This window comes from Erpetoichthys calabaricus, chromosome 14 (assembly GCF_900747795.2).
Source record: "Erpetoichthys calabaricus chromosome 14, fErpCal1.3, whole genome shotgun sequence".
NCBI lineage: Eukaryota > Metazoa > Chordata > Cladistia > Polypteriformes > Polypteridae > Erpetoichthys > Erpetoichthys calabaricus.
This window is the reverse complement of record NC_041407.2, coordinates 48771350-48794323: the sequence shown is the minus strand read 5'-3', so window position 1 is coordinate 48794323 and position 22974 is coordinate 48771350. Positions and strand designations below refer to the sequence as shown.

At 39.0% G+C, this 22974-nt stretch overlaps 1 protein-coding gene across 11 annotated transcripts in view; it reads left to right on the top strand.

Moving 5' to 3' along the window:
• The window catches only part of adgrb2 (adhesion G protein-coupled receptor B2), a 1003794-nt gene that overhangs the window by 861480 nt on the left and 119340 nt on the right, over window positions 1-22974 (top strand). For 10 of the 11 annotated variants that reach the window (XM_051919045.1, XM_028818906.2, XM_051919049.1 and 7 more), the window contains one exon: window positions 17588-17759. In XM_051919045.1, coding sequence (XP_051775005.1) covers window positions 17588-17759 — 172 coding nt within the window. Of the gene's footprint in view, window positions 1-11128; window positions 11153-17587; window positions 17760-22974 lie in introns of all 11 variants that reach the window. The other variant, XM_051919046.1, reaches the window with a different exon arrangement.

Sequence of the window (22974 nt, the reverse complement as noted above, 5' to 3'; positions counted from 1 at the left end):
GAAATCAAAGTAAGCCTCTTAAGGCTGAGTATGGTTGCTTTGACATTAGTGACCCTGACAGCAGCGGGAAACTGTGTGGCTTGAAATTCTCTGTAAACAGTAAAACTTTTGTTTTTTATTATTTTGTACATAATTTATAATCAGTAAGGTGGCCGGACTCTTGTGTTACTCGAAACCACTTTTTCAAATTGGATCAATTTTCATGTATCTCAGTTCAGCAAATTGTGCAGAAATAATCTAATTACTACATAATCCATTTTATTTATGGTACAAATGATCACACATCTGAAAACAGAAAAAATCATTGTGTAGAACTCAATAGAATTAAGCCTGCATAAGCTGAACTTTCCTCATGTTGTTAAATTTCTTAACAATATCCAAAGTAAACAGGAGATCAAGAGACTACACTTATAAAACTCTATATATTTCTAAACCCATTCACAAAGCTTTATTCCAGTTTATTTTACTAATCCTTAGATTAGTTTTCCACTATCAATACTGCCTCTCTTCTCCAAACACCCCATATTCCTGTCTTGGCCAGGATATATCCTAATTGGAATTTGCATATTTTCTCTTCTACTTTCCTCTCACATAACTTCACATATTAGGTTGAGTTGTAACACTGAGTTGGCATGGTAGTGGTAGAGTTGAGTGCACCCTCAGATGAAATGCTATTCCCTTTATCTTTGGCTAAGCCACACACATTCAAATGCACAATTCACACAGTGCAGTAATAACAGACCTTTTGGGGTCGGTCACAGTGTGCCCTAAGCAGGGATGATCCCATGCTGCTCTGGTCTTAGTAAGTATTAACAGTAACAAGACTAACTTTGGGGGTTAGCGTCGTTGTAGTGTGCCTCAGAGCTGCAGACTAGCAGCAGATCAAGACCAAGTCTAAGTGCCGTTGCAGTATGCTTTTTTGGATTTTGAGATGGGAGCAAAGTTGCTTACTAAATTCGTGAGCAGGTTTAATGGACTAAGTATGGCTTGTAATGTTTCAAAATTAATTCTGCACGCATCATACAGACTGTTACATAAACGAAAAACCACAAATATGCCATTATAAAATATTTAAATCATATTTTATATTTATATTTATATTTGGTATGAAGTATAGAGTGCTACTGAATCAAATATATTAAACTTAATGCCACAGAAAATTTAAGCAATACATGGAAATATTTATATTATAAGAAACAGAGAAATACATGTTAACATACATTTAATCTTCATTGTTAATTATTATTCTTCATTAAAAAAAACACAGGGTTGGTGTTTCTAATTAAGAAATCGCTCGGTCACCAGTTTAGATAGTGTGTATTAAAATATGTTGCTAGTTACCTTCATACTGTATTCCTTCAGAATGTTGTGGTGGTATCTTTGTGAGTGTTCTCCAGACCTGTGAAGTTTGCACTGTGAAGTTTGGTGACTGTTGGCTTAATTCAGTTATTAGGAAAATCTGGGCACATAATGAATGATTAAGTATTAGGTCTTCTGTATTATGTTCATATAATATTACCAGATTAAGACCTCCACAGGTTCCAGGGTGTCACACATATATATTTTACACTCTATGAACATCACATATAAAAATAAAACGTGATGGGGGAATGGTCTCCTTCACAGAGTTTAAGCCACCGGTTACTGATACATTAGACTGAGGGGCAGCAATGCACTGTACAAATAACAGCTTACATGTATTGTGAGGAAAAGTGTGAAGTACTGCTGAAACAAAAAAATGCTGGTGCTATTGAAAGAAGGTCAGACGTTAGAAGTTTAATGACTGCAATATGGCTGCTGTTAGGAAGGAATTAAATTTCTAAGGCTCAATCAACAGGTCAGTTGGTGACAACTGGAGTTAAGCAGGGGGAGAGGGATTATTTCAGCAGGGATTAAATCAGTATCCTTAAATCCTGTTTTAGAAACTTGACATGAATAACTTTTACAATAATGACAGCAATACTCATTTTGCAAATATTGCAATTATTATTATTAAGTTTAAATGAAGATGTATTTTTTCCCCTGTGCTCTGTCCCTTTAAATCAAAAATAATGTGCAGCTGAGCAAACCAAGGAGAAAAACAAAACAACAAGACTAGCTGTGAATTAGTTAAACTAGGGTAAAGATAACACAGATAATGTCAAAGATTTGTGGCACATACAAGCAACTCCATATGACTGAAAAAGATTATTGAAAAGAAAATGCATGTAAAAATGCAAAACAAGTCTTCCATAGACTTCAGTCAGTTTAGGACAATTCCCCAAGATGGCGGCTCTTCTAGTTATCAAGCATTCTGGGGGTGAGAGTCGCGTCCAGGTGGACAGACCCAGAAGTGACATTATAGGTGGAAAGGCTGCAGCCTTCCTTTCTGTAGTGGAAGTTAAAGAGAGATGGTTAATACACAGCGTCATCTTCCGTCTCAGCAGTGAGTTACCATCACTCAAGCCTTTAAGCTGTCTTCCATTCGCACGCATGTGGCACTTGGTACTGATCTTGTTCTGCTGTTCACAGTATCAGCACTTAGACCAAAGGATCATCTGCTGTTAGCATAGTATAGCTAGTACGGTACTAAGGTACACTGCAACTGACCCTGTGAGCCTGGGTATTATTTTTGTTTTTAAGGGATAGCTGTTAATCAGGCAGGAGTCAGAAACAAGATAGTCAAAAGAGATTAAGCACCAAAACCAAAGCATTATACAAAAATTCAGTGTTAGGGAAATTTCTAATAACCAGCAACCTATCTTAATTGTCTTTGTTTTAGAAGCACCTCCTAAATTCTACCACAGAAGATCTTTACTTTGTCCAGAGATGACAACTTCAGACATGTCTGTATTGTTCTGCCACTGGCAAGGCAAGCATATTTAGGCTTGGAAGGAGTAGGAAATAAAAATGTAGTTGGAATAGCAGGAGTCAAAACCAGAAAAGCAAAAGGAGCTTTCGTCAGACCAAGGCAAAAGTCAAAGTCACAAACAAATAAAAACTGATAAGCAGATAAACACTCAGAAAGTTATTCAGGAGATTCTTTGATATCCACAAGCTTGGACAGTAAATGTGTCTGTGAGATTGGCTTTTAAAATGTCACATAGCTGACGTAATTCAGTGTGACCTATGCAGATACATCAGTAGCATACTCTGGTTTCATGTAAACAACTGCCTAACAAAATGGTGGCGTCCATACAAAACAAAATGATGTTACAGTAAAAAATAAGAGTTTCTACATTTTGAAACCTACAGCATGTTCAACAAAAGATTCCTTGAAGTGAAAAACATTGATTTAAGTTTTCCAAAAACACAAAGTGAATTTTGTTACATCCAGGAATAATTTAAAGCTCCATGAAGTTACAACACTTGTGAATGCCTTCATGCTTTACAGAGGCAGCTTGATGACATCATGGGCCAGATGACTTTCATTATGTCTACTAAAAACAAAACAGTACATGGCAACACCACTAAACCAAATGGTGAATTAATATTATCACAAAACTAATAAATAAATCATATTAAATATAGTCATAATTTTGCTAAACAAAATTAAAGTGGTACATCCAAGTAAAAATTTCACTCTACTCTGTACATTTGACAATACTGACCCATTTAAACCTAGTGTAGCCGCCGGAGCGTAAGGCGAGATCAAGCACGGGTAGCGCGTCAAAAGAAATCTCTCAGTCCAAAAGTTCATTTTAAAATTATTTAGTGAAAGTTAAAAGCAAATAATCCACACAAGAATAAAAGAAAAAATAGTTACACACGTAGAATCAAAGGCAAATAAAAAGGAAAAATGTATCTTCTCTAAACTTAGCTTTTCTTGAGAAACTTTATTATTTTTGTACTTAAAAGTTCTTTACTTCTTCTTCTTTACTTAAAGATTCTTAACTTCTTATATACTTAAAGATTCTTAGCTTCTTCTTCTGTATGCTTTAAACGTATGGCACAGCACATAAATTAAGTGCTGTTTTCTTACATATTTACTTCACCACACTTTAAAGGCCCGTAGGCCAGTTGGCACGTAGGCATGTGCCCAGGCATGGTTTAAAACCTTATGCCTTCCACACCTTACTCATGGCAAGGCTGTCACTAACTAACTGAAGAATAATATTTGGTCCAAGCTGTTAGAAATGGCAAGAATATACCAATACACTTCTACTTATGGGGGTTATAGGAACCTCCCATAGATTATGCATTGTCATCTAGTAACATATTCATGAATCTTATAGAACTAGGAAAATGGCTCTTGCACCTATGAAACATCAATTTAGTTTCTAATACTGTGAAAAAATGAACTCTAGGTGTAACAGCAGCATACAATTCTGTTCTTTGTACAGGCATACACACAAATAAAGAAACTGAAGAATTTCCAAACACATTAGTTATGCAAAGCATCTGCCCTTTACAACTTCCCAAAACAATCAATTAAATAAAAGACAAGAATAGAAATGTAAGAGTGTAAAGTGCATTAACACTGACAGAGTTCAGTACAAAAGTGTCATTCCTTCATATCATTATTGATTCTGCATGAGCTATCCCAAAAGCTGAAGTACAGTAGATGAAGAAGTAGCAAACGTTTGCTGTATATCTATCCTTTAATGTCACTCTGCGTGTTACCACACTTCTAGTTAGTAGTCCAGCATGTTATGCCTACAAACATAGCTCCTTAATCTCAACCAGAAGTAAAAATTATTTAGATAAATGTGTGCAGTCGTTCTTGTTTTCTGCCAATGGACTGCAGGTATGATCATGAAGGCTGCCTTTGTTACACACACCAGGCATCTTTAATACCATTCTGTTAAAATGATAATAATAGCAATCCGGGACATGTGATGATGCACACTCTTTCCATGTTTAAAATACCTACAATCTCTACCATTTATACACTCATATTAAAACTAGATTAGAGAATTAAATTGAGTGAAAAAATCGGCCCATTACACCTATTTAGAGCCTAAGTTGCACCAAAGTGAACACTACTCACTATTACTGATGAACACTACTCACTATTACTAATGCTTCATATAAACTTGCAGCTTGTGGTCAAAAGGAAGGCTACCATTATGCATATATATATACGTAAAATAGAAGGCCAAGATTAAACAGGCAGTTATTTAACTACAATCCTCCATCCTTCTTTGTGAATGGTTTAATAGTAGACTGCATCAGGTTCAGATAAAGGCCCATATCTTGACAGGATTCAAGTCCATTGAAAAGCGTACTTGATGACACTACATGTTTGAGGTATAGAACGAATCTGCTTTACTCAAAGAGAAGCCATGCAAAAAAGATAAGGACATGTATATTCTACACAGATTCATACTGGTAATGGATTCACATTTTTTGGACTTGTTAGCAGCGCTAAGCTTTAGGCCAGCCATAATCTAAAATATACTGTATTGGAAAATGTTAAAATTAATAGTGTCATTAGGCAGTCTGGCCTTATGACTAAGGCTGCTTGAACTATAATGTACAATTTTGTCAGTTACACTCCTAATACCCCTGATTCACTGTGTGAAACTAATCAAGTCATATGTCCAGCTTGTGTACAGTGCACAATGTATTTAGAACTCATCTCAAATAAATTGTAAACTGTATTGATATGCATAAATATTCGATACTGAATGGCAACAACATTATATTTCTGGATGTATTTTCTTCTCCCAAAATTGTTATTTGGTCTCACTAGTGCAATTCTCACCCAGGGACGCAATGAAAACACTTCTGTTGTAGAGTACAAAGTTACAAGCTAGTGCGTGAAAGGTAAAACTCAGTATGCATTTAACGGCAAAATTAAAAATGGAACCCCAATGTAAATTTATATCAGCATTAACTAGTGTGACATTCTCCAACCTGATTAATCTGATTCATGATGAAGCAATGTTAGTGCCCATCTGAATCACATGACATACAGGGTACAATACAAGAAACACCATAAACAGTGGATAAAGTACATTGCCGTACTTAATCATGCAATCACCCACACTAGCCAGACTTAGAATAGCCATTTATTCTATTGTGGATGTCTGAGTAGAACTATGAGAAAAAAAACAGAGTGAAATCAATGCAAATAAAGGAAGAAACATGGAAACATAGAACAGGATCAGGATTCAAACCCAGGATCCTGGATCCATGAGGCAATAGCACTAACCATTTCACCACCCTCCCGTTCTTATACTGGCTTTCAGAAATAACATTTTTCAAAAATGCATACTGATACATCTACAATAACACATTTTTTTCTTTGGCTATTTTTATATGCTTAATTATTTGTTTTGCACTTTGCTAAAAAAAAGTTGTTCTAACAAAATGAGCTCCACCGCACCACATTACCAAAGCAGGATTTAAAAGCCCAGTTTAATATGTTTTGATCTATAGCAAAGGAAATGTAATTTAAATTTCAAATACTCCAAAACCAACTTAAAGAGTAGCCAGTCAGATCTATTTTGTGTGTGTGCCATATTTGTTCAGTGTATTTTGTGCATCTGCAGAGCGTGTCATGTCTTGTGAGACTCGGTTCATCTATAGAATTAATAGAAAAGAGTCTACCAGCTGCAGCTAGAGACAAGTAAATCATTTAAATTCCCTCACAAGCTCCATTATTGAATTTCGTATGTACTGTATTTCACAGTGTTTGTGACATTATCTGTTTAAGTAATCTATCTGTTACAACCACAAAGCATCCTCTTCCTTTGGGATCTGTATTGCAAGGGTCATTGAGAAGAAGGTAAGGAAATTTGCAGCTCCCAGCAAATCACTTAAATTAGTAGTTACAGCAACACTCTCAGAGGAGTGCTGCACACTTTGCATTCCTACTGTAAATAGTTACCATTGAAAGATGGGCAGCAAGTGAGCTGTTGACTTAAGAAGCAGAGTAAGGTGTATCAAATAAAAGAGACACATCAACAAAAAATCAACATTGCAATAAATCATCCAGAGGTTTGCCAAATTAAGATGAAAAAGGAAAAGAATAAACTTTATTTATAATAATTAAAAACAAAGATGCAATTTGTGAGTAATGTTGAACACATATTGAGACAAACAGACAACTTTTCATTCTCAAGCTACTTATCTCTTTCATAATTACAATATTTTCAAAGACAAACTTTAAGGCATATGGCTCCCAGTCAATCCCTTTTTGTGCTGCAACTGGCAATGTCCACCGTGGCTAAGTATAAAAACAGTAAAGAAAACACTGGACCTTGACAGATAGCATAGTGGCTAGTTTTGCCAGCTCACTTTCTGACCCCCACTTTCCAAATATATACATGCGAGGGAAAAAAGAGAGGTTAGGATCACGAGGTGATACAGCGCATTGCCGCACCCACCACACAACAAACCAACTCAGGATCCCAGATTAGGACCCGAGTGCAGCCATGCAATAGATGACACCTCAGATGGAGTGGGACAGCGTAAGGTTTTTTTTATGGTGGTTGGAATGCCAATTCTGCCACCAACCCCCAAGTTTTTTCCCTGCAGGTTGGAGGGCCTACCTAAAGGGATGGATGCAGATTAACGTCATTCCCAGGATGGAGTAATTGCAGGTTAAGGGTCTTGCTCAAGGGCCCAATAGAGCAGAGTCCCTTTTGGCATTTATGGGATTCGAACCGGCAACCTTCCGACTGCCAGATACATGCTAGGTTAACTGGTAATTCTAAACTGACTCTGTATGAGGGTTTGTTCATGAGTGAGCAATGAGATACACTGCCTTACACTTGATGCTGTCAGCCCCTATAACCATAAACCAAATTGCGTAGGTTTAGCAATGGGTAGTTAGAATTGGATGGGAGTTTATATCCCTTCACAGTCAGGCCTCAGAAGAAATCAAGGTGTTAAGTAAATGTAGAATCAAGTGGAGAATCCGATATTAGATACAGTAACATACTTAATGGAATCCAACAATAATGACCTTGAAGAAGAAGAGATAGCTAAGGATTTTGGAGATAAGACGGTCGTGAATTCTATGTTCAGTAATCTGTCTGTCAAAAAGTACTCAAAAAGTGGTGAAGGTGTCTAGGTGACAACTAACCTGAAGCAGTGAACACCAGAAAAATAACCATTAAATATGGAATGTTTTGTTTCATGTCCAATAATAGAGCAAGCTTTTCTGCAGCAGTCAAATTAGAACCTTACAGTACAATAACATGAAAGTTCACTGGAAATGTGACATGCCCAGAACAGGTGAGCTCCAATATATATGATCTGCAGCAATAAAATGACTTTTGAGTTTCAAAAGAGCAAGATCAAAACAAATATATTATCCAGGTGCATGATGTGAGAAAGTGAATCTCAAATATAAACCACTCTGACATCCAAAATGACCACAACCATTTAAAAACAATGCTTTTTAACAAGAGTGTTGTTGTCTGAAATAAGCCTGGAGCATATGTGTATAACAAACATTGTCAGAATATATGGCAAAAGCAGTTATGATCCTGCTTCTGGAGTATAGAAATACTTGCTTAATAATGCCAGCTTCTGCCATGGGATTTATTGAGCTTGTATTCTCAAAACAGCACTGAGGAATATTGCAGAGAGCTGAATAAAAAGAGGGGTCCACAAATTGCTGAGATATTAAAAGCCTTGAAAGAGCATAATCCATTAAGTACTGCATGTCATTCCCATGCCTGTGAAGAAGCAATGAACAGAATGCAAGAGAGAGAAGCATTACCTCATATAGCACTTAAATCTATTGAGGTTTCAGTGTCACTTGTTGTGAAAAGTTGTGACTTGAGAATGAGTCTGTTTCTGCCTTGGTTTGAGTATGAAGTGCAGTGTTACAGATCTGAGGGAAAGGAGTATTTTTTATCAAAGCACCATATCCAAGACAAATGTGTATATCCTACTGTGAAAATTGCATCATCAACACCAGTGTATATTTAAAGCTTAATACAATGGTTACTATAACCTGAAGATTACTCTTCCTACCTTGAACCAGCATGATCTGACTTAAATCACCCTTAGCTATAGTCCAACCCAAAAAGCATATGTATTGTATACAGCTTAGCAGTTTTACACTACAGGAAACACATTTCCAACACAAATTGTCTCTTTGTATCTTTTTTCTAAACCACTTCTCTAGTATAGCATCACAGCTAAAAGATTGTAATTTATTAGTATCCAAAACAAAACTGTTCAGTCTTTTCAACAAAACTAAAGTAAAAATGCACCATTTTCACTCACAATACACTGTATATTACAAAAAATAAGCCTACTTTCAATACATTATACTCTCTTACTATAATAGCGGGGTACTGAACTACCCATGTGGTCACTAAATAAATTCCAAAGAAAAAAAAAGTTTGACACTAACTAGAATTTCAGTACATACCTGTCTCCAGTGTTGGGCAGAATACCCTAAAAAATATTTAATTACTGAATGCTGAATATACAGTCTTTAGTGTATTCAGATTTGTATTTTGATTGAATACTCAAAATGCTGCATGTAACTTATTCTGAATACTTTATGTATACTTTTCGAATATTTTCAGGAATTGACATATAGCCTAGTTCATAAAAATGGTAGAACAAGTTAAATGTATTTGAACTATATTGGGACCTGAAAACGCACTTCCGTCTAACATGATACAAAGGTTCTGTTTTTACCATTCATCAAAAATAAGGGAAACTGATTTTTTCAGGAAGCTTTAATTATTAAAAAAATAATGTCTGAAGCTCATAGTGTGTTTTAGCCATTTCACATTTTGAGTTGTTTTACATTTAAGAAACAAACTTAACAAACAAAAGAGAGAGAGTGGGAGCAAGTAAGTGCTATGCCTGCTAATAGAAAAAAATTTAGAATCCAATTTCCCAATGCTTGAACATTGAATTAACCAGTTACACATGCATCACAGGTTGCAAACAAACAAAAAATAACAATGCTCAAACAACGAGTGCTGAAGAGAGACTGAGGATTTGTGAAATACTGGGAAACTATAGCAGGGTATACCTAGCAGTTTATTCACGTGGATTCAGCACAGTGCTCAGGTTATGGCAAGTTCAAATTTTGCTTTTTGAGTTTATGGGTTTTCTTCTTACATTTTCAATCCATTGTTGATTTAATACGCAAAGGGCAGAGGGGCAACTGTACATGATTTTTTAGAAGATGTAAATTAAAAGTGTAAAGTATTTAATTTCATATAGTAACTGTATTCTTGAATACATCTTTAGAAATGTATTGTGAGCCGAATCCTGAATACTTACAGTAACTATTGTATTTTGAATACGTAACACCAGTACTTGTATTCCTGTACAGCACATCTCCCAAAAATGCCTTCTAGGGGCATTTATTTAAAAAAAAGCGCAAGTGTCGTCACTAAATTGTTCACAAGTGTACTGACTAGAGGAACAGTCAGAATATTTTATATTAAAGGGCAGGGAGTAAATCATAGTCAGGAAAAAACAAAGCAAGGTTGATAACCAAAAGAACAAAGAAAACCAAACGTCAAAACCAAATGCTAACCACAAACATCTTTGTTAAAGAGTAAAAGTAGGGGTCCATAACAAAATCACAAACTAAGTCTCCCATAACTTTTATCTTTCATAATGTTTTTACCCAAATCTCAAATAAAAAAGAAAGTCCCATGGTTGCACATAATGACGTCATAATCACAAACTCTGAAAGGATAATGGGAAATTGCCATAGCGACTTAGCATGTTAACCTCTCAAAATCGTCATGTCCAATAACAAAATAAAACTGCAAGTGTTTAGATCTCCTGCTGTTTACGAATTAGTTAACATAATTTTAGAATGAGAAACGTATTCGTGATAGAACATGCATGTTGTTATTAGGTAGCATGTCCAAAAAAATAGTATAATGCATGCTGAAGATATTGTAAGATCAAATGAGCTACTTCTGAGCTATTTCTTCTGAATGATAGTTGGAAAAATGCTAAGCATGATACTAAGAAAATGTTTGATATCATGTTTGAGATTCTACTATCAAACTACTCTTGCAAATTAAAGGAATAAGTAAACTGCAGAGTGTTTGATGTACCGTTCACTGAGCATTAATTTTACTTGCACTCAGGATAAAGTAAGAAGACAAAATCCAAGTACAATAGGAGATGTGTCATTTTTTCCCATGAGAAGAATCTATGACTATAAAAATTATTTTGTAATTATTCATTTTGTTGTTTCTAGGCATCCCCAAATAGCAGGCATTTGGTGAGTTTCCTCTAAAGGCGTTGTTGATCTACTGCAATGCAGACGCTACTGACTGTGTAGCACCGACACTGGTACCTTTACAAAGCACACACACACAAATTCCTGCAATAAAGACTTGGAAGGTTGAACATTCAAAGGAGAAACTGCTTCAGTTATTGTGATCAACTCACTGTAAAGGTTTGTTAAGGACAAAGCAGTCATGAGGCCCAGGCTGAAACCTCCTCAGTAAAGCACATAATAAGAAGAGTGTTTCATCTGGTTGCCAATGTGCTTTAAGCTACAGTTACATTTGTAGCTGCACCCACCCACACTCGCACTCATAGAGTACCAACTCATACTTATGTGTTTTTGGGAAAGTGAAAGGAAAACTACAAAGGAAGACAACTCATACAGAGAGAAAATATGCAAAGTTGACATGGATAATGACCTGGTACAGGATTTGAACCCAGGATGCTAGATCCATGTGGAACATGATCCACTGCTCACTACACCACCCATGTGCAGAATTACAGATCAAAATAATACATAAATAAACATGTAAAATGTAAATCTATCTGGGGCTTATCAGAGACACATTTAGGATGGAATATAATTAATGAAAATATCAATAAGGGTAAGGTAAAAATGGAAAAAAGTGTCCACTTTTCTTCCATGACAATGGAGGTCACTCAACATCAAAGTTAAAGATCAAACAGACTGCCAATGTCCCCTTGTAAAATTTTTAAAATTTCCAAAATAGCATGTTTTTGGATAAGTTATCTTCCTTCCCTTTAGCACACTTGTGTTGTCTAGGCTGAGAAATTTCACTGTATATATCTTTAGTGGGAGTGGGGTGGAGAGGTGGTCTAGTGTTAACATCATTTGATGTCAAATGTAAGGTTGGGTTTTTTATTGAAATTTCCTGAAAGTATAAGCTGTCACACTATTTGTACTGTATATTATTATTTTAACTTTGACAAGCAATCCTAATTGAAATGATTCACTGATTAATTTTTCTTCAGTGATTTTTCACCAGTTACATAAGTAATATATATTGTGAAGAAATCACAAACACAACAAAAAAGGTTTGGGATAGCACCCCGTATACTTGCAAAAGTATTGGTAGAAGAAGCCAAAAAGCAACATCTTTTCATGCTGAGCTCAATACAGAACTGAACTGTAGTATACAAAATGACCTTTATATAGGGTCAGAGGAGTAAGTGAGGTCGGGCGCGCTAGGACAGGAAAAGAGGTCGTCAAGCGAGACCTACTTCTGATGGTCTGCAGAGAAGGAGAGAGAGAAAGCGTTATTTGACAGTGCCAACCCCTGGTCTGGCAGATAATTACACTTATTTGGCCCAGTAAACTGTCTCCTATACAGCACGTGTGTGACAATACTGTATATATATCTTAATTTACAGAAATTTCTGCCAAAGAAACAAATTATATTCTTTTAAACATTTGCTGTTTGTGTTTAGTGTTAGGTTCACTTAAGTTGTTTCTGATGGTCTGGGCAGAGGAAAGAGAGAAAGTGTTATTTGACAGCACCAACCCCTTGTTTGGTAAATAATCACACTGATTCGGATCCATAAACTGCGCCGCCCTCTCAGCCCAGATGCATTGGGTCGGGCGGTTCACACCGAGAGGTCATGAATGCAAGAAAGAGTATCAGCATTGGTGTAGAGAAAGCCCCAGCGATGAATGAGCATAAAATTATAAGGCTGAAGGTCCAAAAACCACTTTGTGACTTACAGGTTCTATTCCTTGTGAACTGCCATCCACTGAAGAGGGGCATGGTCGGTAACCAGGGTGAACTCACTGGACGAGGTGATAAAACCTCAACTAGGAAACTGCGCCACCGTGCTGCCCCTATCAAGGGATGGCTCTGAGGCTAGGGATCTGCACTGGCAATCGGAAGGTTGCCGGTTCGAATCCCGTAAAATGCCACAAGGGACTCTGCTCTGTTGGGCCCTTGAGCAAGGCCCTTAACTTGCAATTGCTAAGTGCTTTGAGTAATAAGAAAAGCGCTATATAAATGCAAAGAATTATTATTATTATTTATTATTTTCATAACAGTTGGGATTATGGCATGAAGGCAGGATTTAAGAAGTGTGATGGGGATGGAGTGCAGTACACAAGTAGTCTGCCTCATCTTACAAATCAGGTTGTTAACAAATGCAGATGTGACTGGTGAAAATTTAGGAAAAAAAACTGGATGGAGTGGGAATCAGGGAAAGATATAAATGGATGATGGATTTATGTTAAATAGAATTATTTATATATTTAATTTTATTGCAGAAAAAGTGGAAGAAGTTTTCACAAACTTCAGTGGAGGAGGTAATTGGGCCAGATGCAGGTTGAAGTAGTTTATTAACTACAGAGAACAAAACCCTTGGGTTAACATGGCCACTTTCTATTATTCTGCCATAATCTGTGTTCTTGGCTGCAGTTAGTGTAACCCTGTAAGCCCTTTGATGGTCAGAGAAAGCCTGGGTATGCATGGTGAGGCCAGTCTTATGTGACATTCTTGCAAGGCATCGCCCAGCGGCATTTATAGACTGTACCTCTGAATTGTAACATGGAGCTGAGCGCTTAAAGGAAACATCCTTATGTGTTAAAGGGGCTGCTTTATCTGGTGCTGAAAGAAGGGCTGTGTTATAGTGATCAGCAAGACTATCTAGTCTTGATGGAATAGGTGAAGAAATAGAAATAGCAAGGATAGAGGGACATATATTTTCAATGTTTCTTAAAGAAATCTGACATTTACAGGTAAGAGGAGGGAGAGGTAATGAGGCAGTGAATGGTGCTGCTTTATGATCAGAGAGTCCCAAATCACTGCTATGAGTGATGCCTACAGATAAGCCAGAAGTACAGATCAAGTCCAATATTATGACCACAAGAATGAGTAGGAAAACCAACATGTTGCACCAAGTCAAAACAGTCCATTAAGGATAGGAATTCATTTCTCATGTTACATGTAGTAATGTAAATATGGATGTTGAAATCACCAAATAGAATCACTCTGCGAAAGTGAACATAAGTGGGTAAATAATTCAGTTAGATCAGTTAAAAAAGACACATTGTATTTTGGAAGGCCTAGAGAACAATGAGTAAGACAGGACCTGATTTCAGCTTCCGAATACTTTGGTCTAATTGTACCCCTGACCACCACGTAGCTAAAAAATTTGGCCTTTGTTAATCGAAAGAAACATTTCTTTGGGTTAATCCAAAAACTGGCCTTACCAAGTATATGAAGCACAGCTTTAACCTGCTATAGGTATTCCTTCCATGTGTTGGAATAGATGATGATGTCATCCAAATAGGCAGCACTATAGGAATTGTGGACTTTAGCACTCTATCTGCCAGACACTGGAAGGTTGCTGGAGCCCCATGCAAGGAAAGACACAATACTGCCAGCATCCACTGGGGCTGCTAAATGCTGTCTTTACCTTTGTGGAGTCCATTAAAGGAACCTGCCAGTACCCTTTGGTCATGTCAAGGGTTGTCAAATACTCTGGTTTCCAGAGCTGCTCAAGGATAAGTGTCAAATTGGGAAACCTGCCAACAGAAGTCATTGCAGAACCTCCAACTGCCATCAGGTTAAGGGATGAAGACTATAGGACTGGATCAGGGATTATGACTCTTCTCTATTACTCCAAAGTCCAGCAGAAGCTTGATTTCAAGTTCCACCTCTGCTCATTTTGCCTATGGGAGTCTACAGGTGTTCTCGGACGATCATCCTCAGTTCAGTCACTATGTCATGCACAATCAGAGAAGTCCGTCCCGGGTTCTTGCTTACCACCTGTCAGGACTGTCAGGATGGCTGTTTCCAGCTCCTGTCTCTGCTTGGCCATCAAATTGGAACCGAAGTTAAGGGCTAATTTTTGAGCAAAGAAATAATAGGGCTGGCTGGAGGAGGGTTTGGAGTCCCCGTCCTTCCACGGCTTCATCAGACTGATACAATATACACTCGGTTGATGATTTCATGGCTTCACCAAACAATCGAGGAGCCCCTTTCCCTCCTTAACTTTATATGGGCCTTAGCAATGTGCCAGCAATTTAGAATGGGAGGAGAGAACAAAGACTGTGACACAATATCTCAAGTGGAATTCCCATAAAGCCGTGCTGCGGTCATAACAGTGGGCCTGTGTTGTTTGTGCCTTACCCATGTCTTCTTTTACAATAGGCCGAATCTTCACAAATCTATTGCGTAATTGCACAATTCTAATACATTTGTTGAAGGAAGGACATCTTCTTCCCATCCTTCCTTTAGAATATCTAATATGCCCCAGGGTTGTTGCCCATATAGTAATTCAAATGGGTAGAAACCCTTAAAGGTCTTGGGGTACTTTCCGATAGGCAAATGATACGAGGCGGAGTAACTTATCCCAGTTTCTCCAATCCTTGCTGACCCCTTTACAGCTCACCTGTTTGAGGTTTGGGTTAAACCTCTCCATTAAACCTTCAGTTTGAAGATGATATACTGAGGTTTGTACATGCTTTATTTTGAGTACCTTGGCCACTTCCATGAACGTCTCCGAGGTGAAAGGTATCCTTTGATCTCTTAAGACTTAAGGCCCTTATAATACTTTCATAGTTAATGACACATGAGATGGTCCCATACCATCGAGCTTCCCCATGTATATAGGTCAGATTGGTCTTTCCTTTCAAGCACCGTAACGGTAACACAAAATGCTGAGCAGAATGGAAATATTACAGCCACAGTCAATTACTTTATGGGCATTTACCAGTACCACTCCTGTACAAGGAAGAGATAAGTGGTTAGTGACTGCACAGTAGCTACAGTACCTCCCTTCGCCCAGCTGCAATCCATGGGATCACTCAGCAGAGGACAGTTGGGGTTGGTGTGCCCTTCCTCTCCACACTTATAAAAGCATGGAGGGGACTTGTGCTTCTCCTTCATTCTCGCCATGGGATCCGTGTTGTGGAGGGAGGGCTCCTGGTGAGCGACACATCCCATCCAAGTTTGACGCCGGACTATTCTGCTCTCTCTGCTTGGTAGGCAGCTCTGTGCCACTCAAGGGTGTCTATCAGTGCTTCCACATTCTTGTATGGTTGCCTATAGACTGGCAAGATATCCGGGGAGGGCATTCACTAAAAGATCACACGTGACCTGTTCAAGGACTTGCTTGAGTCATTTATGTCTGGCCATAACCAGCACCCTGCTTTGTCACATATATCAAAGGCCTGCGAGCGGGAAGGCTGCTCTGGGTCGAATCATGACTCATAATAAATCCTCGCCTGCTGATCTACAGACGTACCATACCTTTTTAACACCGCCACCTTGAGAGTGTCATAATTAGTGGCAGCCTCGGCCACCAAATCATAGTAGGTCTGCTGCACTTTCCCTTTTAGGAGCGGTGCCAGTATGTTGGCCCATTCTTCTCGCTCCCAGTGTTGCCTAGCGGCTGTATGTTCCAAAATATGAAAATATGACTCAGTGTCATCATTCTCCTGCAAGTGTAAGAGTACCTGGAATGGAGCCTGTGACTTATGTTGTTGGACTGCCACACATGCTTGGTACTATGCCTCTGACTCAGCGAGCTGGGTTCTTTATGCTCCCACCTGGACCTTGAGTTTTTGGATCTCGGTAGCAATGCTGGTAAGGACCATATTCCGGTTTTGTTCTTCTGTCAGGTTTGGGGTAGCCACCACTTGCAAAAGTATTGATAGATGAAGCAAAAAAAACGATGTCTTTTCAGACTCAATACAGAACTGAATTGTAGTGTACAAAATGACCTTTATATACGGTCAAAGGAGAAAGTGAGGTCAGGAGCACCAGTGCAGGAAGTGAGATTATCAGGCAAAACTTACATCTGATGGTCTGCAGAGGAGGAAAAAGAGAAAGTGTTATCTGACAATGCCAACTCCTGGTCTGGCAAATAATTTACACTTATTTGGGCCAGTAAACTGTCTCCTGTATCGCATGTGTGTGACTATATATACATTTACGGACATTTTTGCCAAAGGAACAAATCATGTTTTTTTAAACATTTGCTGTTTGTGTTTAGTGTTAAGTTCACTTAAGTTAAAAGTATTCAGATTCCATTTGAAAGCAGCAGCATAAATCCTCAACATTTCTGCTAGGTGACATTGATATCCTAGTCTACTCAGATTCATGCCAAGATGAGCTATGATCTTCAAACAATTTTCTCTGTATATGTTTAGACTATCTGTCTTTATGACAGCAGTCCAACCAATCTGAATAAATATCTTTATGTGAAGCCACACATTCACCTGCTTGTTAGCTGTCATGTTTCAGTGTAGAAGAGAATTCTGCTGGTTAACCTGATGCATAACCTCCTACTGTATGTATTCATATGTTGCACTTCAATGAAATGTCTGTGTTTGAGCTCTTTTTTTATTTACTAAAGCAGAGCTCTACTCTTTTTTCCTAATTTCACAATCCATTCCATGCCCCATTTGTTACACTAGGGCATCACTCTGGAGTTCATGTGTGGTGCTGCCTTTGCTGGCCCTCACTTGGATGTCTGCTGTCCTTGCGATGACGGATCGACGCTCCATCCTGTTTCAAGTTCTGTTTGCTGTCTTTGATTCGGTTCAAGGTTTTGTCATCATCACTGTCCACTGTGCACTGCGTAGAGAGGTAAGAGATGGCCATTTCATTGTTTTAATGAATATCTATTTGGTTTGAATTCTATTTACTTTAATTAATAACTGTACAGCCTTTCTCAATGGAGCATTTTATGACTTGTACTGGTTTGTATGTGGCTGCTATAATGCTTTTTTTTGCATTCTGTTTATGTTGTTTTTTTCTGTATTATTATTCATGCATAATTTTTTAGAACATAACTTACTCAAAGCAGAAGGAGCTTAAAGTTTAGAAAAAAAAGTTTATTATATTTTAAGTACTCTCTTTGTGTTACAGTTTTCATCAAAAATAACTTATTGTAACTAATGTCATTTTAGCATAGGCAGTTTTGCAATGCCTTTATACAGTATGTTAAAAAAATGTTATACATTTTACTTTATTGCCTAAACATCATCACTTAGTGCAATATTGATACAGACAAACAACATGAAAGATAATAATAATAATTATTTTCCAGATGAGACTTTATAATAATATAGTTGTAGTATTGTCAAATGTACAAAAACAACAGGCAATACATCACTACTCTCTTGTGCCATAATAAACAAGAACAGAAAATACAAATCAGCTAACTTGTCTCTCTGTGAAGAAAGATTCACTATTCTTGACTTTCCCTGGTGGCAGAGTCAATTTAGGCTCTGATAGGGGCTCTTAAGAGATTGAGTGACTAGTCTGAGTATCTGGGCTTGTGACTATCCTGGATAAAAAGTATGATTACAGGCCTTTAATTACTTCTTTGGCACATCCTTCAGCAGTGTGTCTGTCGGGGGAGAGAGTGTCAACCACGTCAAGAGGTTTACTTACCTCTGCAATGACATTCGTGTCTCTAGTGATTCTTCTTATGAAGTCAGTAGATGGATTGTAAGATCATGGGGTGTGGGGGTCATGAGGTCACTGGAAAGGAGTGTGTGGCACTCCCGATATCTCTGCAAAAGGATGAAGGTCTAAGTCTTTAGAGTCCCGGTGCTTTCGGTTTTGCTATGTGGTTAAGACATGGACAATATCCAGTGACCTGAGATGAACACTGGATTCCTTCAGTGCTGTGTGTCTTTGGAGAATTCTTGGGTACTATTGGTTTGACTTTGTGTAAAATGAGCAGTTGCTTACAAGTCCCGAACGAGGCACATTATCTTCTGCATTGTGATGGACCATCAGTTCCAGCACTATGGCCATGTGATCCAATTCCCCGAGGGTGATCCAGTTCGCAGGATCCTCATTGGTAAGGACCCGAGTGGCTGGACCAGGCCAAGGGGACGCCCACGTAACACCTGGCCACAAACTTTGGGTAGTGACTGAAAGAGCAAGATCGCGGATACAAGCGGCCAAAATGAGTTTCTCCGCAGGGTGACTGGACTTTCCCTTAGAGATAGGGTGAGGAGTTCAGTTATCCGGGAGAGACTCGGAGTAGAGTCGCTGCTCCTCCGCATTGAGAGGACTCAGTTGAGGTGGTTTGGGCATCTGGTTAGGATGCCCCCTGGACACCTCCCTGGGGGGGTGTTCCGGGCATGCCCAGGACACGCTGTAGGGATTATATCTCCCGGCTGGCCCTGGAACGCCTCGGGGTCCTCCCAGAGGAGCTGGAGGAGGTGGCCGGGGAGAGGGAGGTCTGGGCTTCCCTGCTTAGGCTGCTGCCCCTGTGACCCGACCTCGGAAAGCGGTGGATAATGGATGGATGGTCATTGAATATAATGATAAAAAGCTTTATAAACTGTTTGAAGTATTCTGGTCTAGCACTAAAATACTAGAAAAACATTAAGGTGTGAATGTGCCCTTACTCTTTTGCTGAGGTGTTATAGTAGAAAAGGCCTTTGCTTATACACCATGCAGAAGGCATGAAGCACTATTAATGGGTTTTAGCGAAGTTTCCATTTATTGTAAAGATGCCTTTACATGACACCTCAGTAAAACTGGATCTAAAGCAAATCCACAGTTACAATCAGTGAACTTTGAACCAGTCCACACAACCTAAGTGGCTACTTTCTGTCCCCAGTAGGGAAATTTCCATACCAAATCATGATGCAGAAGGTCAAACACTTTTAATACCAAACCTCCAAAAAATGTTGATTGCTTTCTCTGGCACTTCAAACTTCTTTAACTGCCTCAGAAGAAGAACATCCTCTTATAAGCATCTCTGACCATAGCGCATATGTTAATGCCCCATGTCAGACAGCTGGAGATAATGGTGTCCAGGAACTTATAACCCTCCACTGCCTCTACAACCTGGCCATTCAAGTAAAAAATGTGAGAATTATGGCTAGGCAGTGGCATTACCTTTCATCCCAGAAATTCCCTCTGCACATCAACCTACATTAGAAAAACTGGAGTGAGCCTGTGAAGATCTTTGCACACCTTCTGAAAGTTCAGTAAAGAACAAATTCCTGTGGACCAATGGAAAAAATGTCCACATTTGCACTGTGTACCTACTCCTTCTCAGCTCATTGACCATGTTTTGTTCTGCCAGACATCCACTTTTGCAGTGTGGCACAGTGTGATCAAGGTGAGCCTTGAGCAAAACATGTAGTTGGATTGCTGTCTCTTCCCGTCAGTTGGTCTGGGTAGCTGAGACAGCACATTCCTCAAAAATAACATGGAACTTTCTTCATTGACAGTTTACATTACAACATTATGTATTAAAGTTTTTTTTCTAGTATAATATCTTGTTGAATTTTTTTTGGTTTCAGGTTTTTTGCAAGCTAGAAATGTGTAGGATGTTTGTATTGAGATCTCAAAGAAGTCAAATTGTATTGTGCCTCCCTAGGAGTCTGGCAATCTTTATTTTTATTAACCACTGGAACTTAAACATTTTTGTCTATAGTTTTTTAAAACATCAACAATTATAACTTTGTTAGGATATAAAATCACAAACCCTATAGGCAGTGTCAGACAAACTGCTTCTTAATTCAGTACACTCCTGGCCTGGTTACTTTCCATGTGTAGAGTTCAGCTTTCTTTTTTTTTTCACTAATAATTAATGTCCTTGATTATTTGTCACATATTCAAGTCAGTTATCAGGAATATTTTTAATGATTAGAAATGTATATTAAATACCAATAAACCTTTTTAGTAAATGGAATTTGTATAGTATAATCAGTATATTGTACCACCCTGGTAAACCCCATTAATCGAGTGTCAAAAAGTAAAGAAAAACAAAAGAGAATGACAGTGTCTGTTGTGAAAAAAGTACTTATCTAATTGGTTTGCTTCTTAGCAGGAGCTCCTCTCTCTCAGATGCAAGTTCAAAAGTGAACACCTGCTTCTAGTGGCTGTGCTGTTTATATGGAGGGATGCTGGAAGGGCAGGGTTTAAACTGAAAAAGAAGTGTGGTGATGTGCCCTCCAGTAAACACTTCTCAGTACTGCGGATGAAAAGGAGAATGAAGTAGCAACAATCTCCCCACTCAGCTCAGAACAGCATTGCTTACCTTGCGAGATCCCTGAAAATACCGCTGAGGTGCTAATGCCTGACAGTATATACTGAAAAGCCCAATTTACCTTCAGCTCAATTCAGATTATCACCTTTATATTTAGTGGTATAATGAAAATGATTTGTTGCTTGTCCCCCTATTGCAGAAAGATCAAAAATAAAACAGATGGTACAGTTCATGGTAAAATGACACAGAATAACTTGCACAGATTGCTAAACAGACAATAATAAGAACAGTTGTTAATATATTATATACAGTATTACCAGTATTGAATTGAATAATTATATATATATATATATATATATATATATATATATATATATATATATATAGTGACAGATAAGGGTGCTCTCGGTCCCTTGAACCCTCGGACAATACGTCAGACACCAGATAAAAGTCCAAAATGTTATTTATTATAATAATAAATGTGCACAAAGCACCCTCCTCTCCACAATACTCATACAATAACAATCAATAACCAATAAATCAATCCTCCACTCTCCCAGACGCGTTGCCACCCTTCCACCCAGCTCAGCTCATCCGTCTGGGATTTCCCAGAGTCCTTTATAGTCCTTGACCCAGAAGTGCTTCTGAACCCTCAGTCCATGTGACTTCCTAGCACCTCCGGGTCAGATCATAAACTGTTCTTTTTCATCCCAGAAGCACGTCATTTCTTCTGTCCATGTGACTGGGACATACTTGGTGTAGGGAAAATAGTCCTTACTCCTTCCTGCAGTGTCCTCTGGCGGCCCCCATGGTATCCAGCAGGGCTGTGAATTAAAAGTCCACTGTCCATAATTCCCTGCTGGCATTCGGGGCACTTCCACACTACAGGGAGGGCTCTACCTGGCGGCCTGGGGGTATTGGCCGGGATGAATGGCCGGCCATATCCCACTATATATATATATATATATATATATATATATATTGTCACAAACTTGAGACAGAGTCATATAAAGGTTTGGGGCAGCCACCCGTATAATTTGGTTTCCTGGCTGCAAAGTTGCTTTCTGAGTATTACAGCACTGATGTGCACAAAACCGAGTCCAAACAGAACTAAAGGAATAGGGAAAAGGTGGAGGCTTTAAAGGGGAAGACATGAAGTGAAGTCACAGGGGTCAGGCTCTTGTTTGTCTTCTGCCATTGGTGCGAGCCCGCACATGACATCACAGGGGCCGGAGCCGGCAAGGTCTTCTTCCATTGGCTCGGTCCCAGAAGTGACGTCAAGAGGACCAGGTGGAATCTCACGTGAATGGTCTGCAGGCAAAGGAGAAAAAGAGTCAGTGCACTCTGCCACATCCCGGTATGTCTCGGAACTGTCCCTACTCAAGCCCTTTAGCTGCCTCCCATGCGCACATGTGTGACAAGGCCCCCCCCCAGCCCAGACTCATCGGGTAGGGCGATCCTGACCGAGAGGTCGTGAACCCGAGAAAGGGCATCAGCGTTGGCGTGAAGAGTGCCCCGGCGATGAACAAGCGAAAACTTGTACGGCTGGAGGTCAAGAAACCACCTGGTGACCCGCGGATTCGACTCCTTCTGCAGGGCCATCAACTATAAAGGAGCATGTTCCGTGACAAGGATGAATTCCCGGCCCAGTAGGTAATACCTCAGCTGAGTAATTGCCCATTTAACCGCCAAAGCCTCTCTCTCCACCACCGCATACCTGGTCTCCCGGTCCAACAGTTTCCGGCTCAGGAACATAATGGGGTGATCCGCACCATTGACGTTTTGGCTCAGCACGGCCCCCAGGCCTGTGTCCGAAGCATCCATCTGGAGGATGAAAGG